This window comes from Psammomys obesus, unplaced genomic scaffold, assembly GCF_907164565.1.
Source record: "Psammomys obesus unplaced genomic scaffold, mPsaObe1.curated_primary_1811, whole genome shotgun sequence".
Classification (NCBI taxonomy): Eukaryota; Metazoa; Chordata; class Mammalia; order Rodentia; family Muridae; genus Psammomys; species Psammomys obesus.
The window spans coordinates 2,828,476-2,834,022 of NW_026590486.1; the positions used below are offsets into that span (position 1 = coordinate 2,828,476).

General features: G+C 41.2%; 1 protein-coding gene across 1 annotated transcript in view; it reads left to right on the top strand.

Moving 5' to 3' along the window:
* The window catches only part of Gabrb3 (gamma-aminobutyric acid type A receptor subunit beta3), a 228,272-nt gene that overhangs the window by 208,092 nt on the left and 14,633 nt on the right, over positions 1-5,547 (top strand). The window contains exon 8 of the mRNA XM_055607500.1: positions 1,157-1,401. Coding sequence (XP_055463475.1) covers positions 1,157-1,401 — 245 coding nt within the window. The remainder of the gene's footprint in view (positions 1-1,156; positions 1,402-5,547) is intronic.

Here is a 5,547-nt window from a genome sequence, read left to right on the forward strand (position 1 = left end):
GTGTGTGTGTGTGTGTGTGTGTGTGTGTGTGTGTGTGTGTGTGTGTGTGCAGATGAAAACAATCATTACAAGTTTCTTTCCTTTAAGTGCCTTCTTAAGGGAGTGAATTCAGGGGATAGGTTGTGCCCTCATTTGGGGTGTTGGTTACATTCATGGAAAAGGCTGGCCTTTAGAGCTGGACACGTCCTACTTTCGCAATAGAATGGGCAAGGCAGGTTCGCAGCTTGCTCTTGCTGTGGCACTCAGTGACTAGTGACCCAGCCAAATAAAGCTTCCCTCTGTTCAAAGAGCCTGAGTCATTTTGCTACCCAACATGCCCTTCGGTCACTGTGACCTCAGATCACTTAATTTGTAATCTCTGTGTAGAAGGAACTATGTCTCCTACTGTGGCTGGGAAGATTAAAAAATATACTGCTTATGAGATCTTAAGGGCTATAACCAACTGCCCTAACACAGACATGCTTCCTTTATACAGAACTATGTAACGAACTCAACAGAATGCTTACAGAGCAGCTTCTTGGTGTCAGAACACGAGAGACTCTCTCACATAGGAGCAGAATTATCATGCTTCCCTCAGAGCTAACCTTCCTACCCAGATTGTTTGCATTAGTTCCTATTTGAGGGAAGTGGTTCCAGAGTGAATCTGTCCTCTGGTCACTTGGCTTAATTGGCCCTCCCTCTTTGAGCCTAAAACTGAGCCTCCCCTTAATCATAAAAGCCGTTCAACTTCTGACTCAGCAAGGCCTGGAATAAGACAGGCAGCCACTATTAGCTTCCCTGGTTACCAGACCCCTGAAGCCAGAGGCTGCTATCAGCTTCCTGGTGTGTTGTAGCCAGACACTTAGTGCTTATGTTACATTCTGGGACTTCCTGCATTTGTTCTAATGCTCAAAGGGAGAAAATTCCTCTTAGATGGCCTAGACATCTTGCTTTTTGCTCTCTCTAGATGCTCTGCACTGTGTGAGGAGTGGCCGGGTGAGGCCTCCGCAGGCCTTGCTTCCTGAATGGAGACACTCACTTGCTACTCCAAAGTGTGATTCGTTGCCACAAAACACAGACTATTCCAGGGACATGTAGTCCAGTATCTTAGAGAGCATGGCAGTGGGAGTGAAACTGTGATCTGGGCTAAGGTACTCATGCTGTGTTTGCTTCCTAGGGATCACCACCGTGCTTACCATGACAACTATCAACACTCACCTTCGGGAGACTCTACCCAAAATCCCCTATGTCAAAGCCATCGACATGTACCTTATGGGCTGTTTTGTCTTTGTATTCCTGGCCCTTCTGGAGTATGCCTTTGTCAACTACATTTTCTTTGGAAGAGGTCCCCAAAGGCAGAAGAAGCTTGCGGAGAAGACAGCCAAGGCCAAGAATGATCGTTCCAAGAGTGAAAGCAACCGGGTAGGCTCTTCACTGCCTGGGCACTCCAACCATGCAGTTCCTGGCCTCCTGGTTCACCTGCCCAGCATGCTGTGATATGTTCCTAATGGAAACCTCCAGGGTTCCTATCAAACTTACATAGGATCAGGTGCTGAAGAGGCTCAGCTTCCCTTCCCACTGTCCTTTAAAAAGAACAGAGGAAAATGAATAGTAGCCACAACCCTAGAAAGCAGGGATCTCGCCTGACATGGGAAACGTCATTTTCTAAAAGAACCCAACGTTCCTTTAGTTGTAGGATTACCAGTTCACTCCTTCAGCCTGCTCCCATGGTGGGCAGTACAGTAGGCAGTCACCTCATTAGTGCACCCTTCTTGATGGTCACAGTCACATAGGGAGAGCCTTAAGTGTGAAGGCCCCAGGCAGTGTAGGCTCAGGAGCCCTGCATAGCTGCTGGCTCTGGTCTCTGTACAGGACAGCTTCCTACTCCACCTGAAAGCCAGAGCCCAGCTCAGGAATGCTCTCCTTCCAGTCACAAAGGATTCAGCATTGGATACAGTCACTCATAAAACCCTTTTGTTATTGTAATGAGATCTTAATGAAATGGTATAGGTTATATAAAGTTTTTAAATGAACCCTTCACATCTTTCATCTCACATTCTCAAAAATAGCTTTCTACCAGTTTAAAGACTGAACATTTTTTTCTTCCTTTCTTTCTTTTTTGTTATGTTGTTTAACTCTTTTCAAATCTACATATTTTTCAATCCCTTGAAGATTTCCTTTTATATTCCTGTGCACTTGTGCCAACTTGGATCCCTAATTGCTGCCTGACCTGGGGTGGCAAATGTTTATAAATGAGTGGAGTCCCTTCACTCAGGGAAAATGGCTTCTTCTTATCTATAAAACATAAATGAAGTTGGTCTCTGAATAACACTAGGTTTTCCACAGACAAAATTATCTTCAATATCTTACTGGAAAATCTACTTTCTGCCAGACTGTTATGTTTCTATGGAGATCACACTATACTATGAATGCACAATATGTCTTGGCCTTGCTGTTTCCAAGGAAACTAGAATTAATCACACCACGTTGTCTCCGTGGCTAAGCACATGTACAAATGCATACATGAACAGTGTTCTTTCACAGTTCCTACTTATTTAACAGTTGCAGCTTTCATTCCTTCACTCTAAATGAGTCTGTTTAAAACTGTCAAATCATTATTATTCAGGAACATGTTTTTGAATTTGAATTACAAAATTTAAAGAAAAAACTCAAACCTGTAACATTCACAAATAAAATGGTCAGATTTTAGACAGAATATAAATTAGATGTGGAGGAAATTTTAAGATGACTTATGAGTGAATTTTCAGGTTTTTAAATGTTCTCCTAAATCTTGTTTCTCTTTTCTGAGCAGTTTCAGTGGGGGCTTTATTTATTCATATTTTTTAAATATGTGATTGTCATTTAGTCCTTAGATTTTGAAGCCAGCATATAAGCATCAGGTATTCTCATTTTTGACATCTGTTTGATGCTTTTACAATTAGGCATTTAAAAACATTCCTTCCTCAATTAAGCATTTACTGGTAACTTTTAAATAGAAATAGATTTACCAAAAAGTCTGCATAAAGAGAATGTTGGGTGAATATGAGAAACGCAAAAGCCACAAACCTCATACCGGACAGAACAAGCTCAGCATGAAGGATAGCCAAGCCATGTGGCAGTGTGTCGAAACAGTCTCCTTTTAGTCCTCAGTGGTGACACTTGGCGGTGGTTATCAGTCACAGCCTGCAGTTTTCTTTAGCAGGAAAACTGTTGGTATACTGCATGGAACCTGCTTGTTAAACTCTTTCCTGAGAAAGCTACATGTCCCATGGAGTATGTGATAGGCAGAGAATTCCCTGAAGGCCTCAGCTCCCAACAATCACTGGAGGACTGACCCTGTTGTAAAACCACAAGTAGATTTCTCATATATTTAGTAGTTACACAATATTGTAGCTTAGCGAGCAATACGTAAGTTCTTTCGGTTTTTCCATTTGGCACAGGGTAAGCCTGTTAACTTTGATTCATCTATATATACTTCCTGTTTGTTCAAGGATTTCTTCAAAGCAAGCCTTGGTGATAGTGTACACATTGCATTTACAAATCTTGTGATATCTGAGGAGTTGACGAGTTGGAGTGGCATTTTAATGTCATGACACAATACACCCATAAGGGTGTGTGTGTGTGTGTGTGTGTGTGTGTGTGTGTGTCTGTGTTTTGCTGGCAATTGATCCTGTGCTCCCTCAATTGTGCTAGGCACAGCCATAATTCTTATTAAGAGACTGAATTCACAGACTCAATATTATCCTTACTAAGCAGGAAGATCTCTTGTCTCCCTCAAAGGGCAAATTGTGTCATGTTCTTCTACAACTAGAACTTTTTACTTAACTGCAATGTGGAAGGTGAGTAAAGAAGAAGATAGCCTACCAAAGAAAAGGGGCTGAGAAAGAAATCAGGTAAACAACACCCTTCAGAGTAGCCACTAATAACATAAAGTACCTTGAGTGACAGTAACCAAGCAAGTGAAAGACCTGCTTGAAAAAAACTTCAAGTCTCTGAAGAAAAAAATTGAAGAAAATATCAGAAGATGGAAAGATACCCCGTGCTCATGGATTGGTAGGATTAACATTGTGAAAATGGCCATCCTGCAAAAAGCAAACTACAGATTCAGCGCATTTCCCATCAAAATACTAACTCAGTTCTTTACAGACCTTGAAAGAAAGATTCTCAGCTTCATATGGAGAAACAAAAAACCCAGAATCTCCAAAACAATCCTGTACAACAAAAGATCATCTGGAGGTATCTCCATCCCTGATCTCAAGCTGTACTACAGAGCAATAGTAATAAAAACTGCATGGTATTGGCATAGAAACAGAAAGGAGGATCAATGGAATCACATAGAAGACCCAGAAATAAACCCACACACCTATGAATACTCAATATTTGACAAAGAAGCCAAATCCATTCAATGGAAAAAAGACAGCATCTTCAACAAATGGTGCTGGACCAACTGGATGTCTACATGCAGAAAAATGAAAATAGATCCATATTTATCACCCTGCACAAAACTAAAGTCCAAGTGGATCAAAGACTTCAACATAAAACCAGATACTCTAAATCAGTTAGAAGAAAAAGTGGGGGAAAAGCCTAGAACTCACTGGCACAGGAGACAACTTCCTGAACAGAACACCAACAGCACAGGCTCTAAGAGCAACAATCAAGAAATGGGACCTCATGAAACTGAAAAGCTTCTGTAAAGCAAAAGACACTGTCATCAAAACAAATAGACAGCCTACAGATTGGGAAAGAATCTTCACCAACCCTTTATCTGACAGAGGGCTAATATCCAGTATATATAAAGAACTAAAGAAGCAGAAAAGCAACAAACCAAGTAATCCAATTAAAAAATGGGGAACAGAGCTAAACAGAGAATTCTCGAAAGAGGAACATCGAATGGCAGAGAAACACTTAAAGAAATGCTCAACCTCATTAGCCATTAGGGAAATGCAAATCAAAACGACCCTGAGATTTCACCTTACACCCATCAGAATGGCCAAGATGAAAAACTCAAGTGATAGCACATGCTGGAGAGGTTGTGGAGAAAAGGGAACCCTCCTCCATTGCTGGTGGGAATGTAAACTGGTTCAACCACTTTGGAAGTCAATCTGGCGCTTTCTCAGACAACTAGGAGTAGTGCTACCTCAAGACCCAGCTATACCACTCCTAGGTATATACCCAAAATTTGCTCAAGTACACAACAAGGACATTTGTTCAACCATGTTCGTAGCAGCTTTATTTGTAATAGCCAGAACTTGGAAACAACCCAGATGTCCATCAACGGAGGAATGGATACAGAAATTGTGGTATTTTTACACAATGGAATACTACTCAGCAATCAAAAAGGAGGAAATCATGAAATTTGCAGGCAAGTGGTGGGATCTAGAAAAGATCATTCTGAGTGAAGTATCCCAGAAGGAGAAAGACAAACTTGGTATATACTCGCTTATATAGACCTACAAGACATGATAAACATAATGAAATCTACACACCTAAAGAAGATAATCAAGAAAGTGGACACAGGCGAAGGTGATTAATCCTCATTTAGAAAGACAAATGGGATGTGCATTGAAC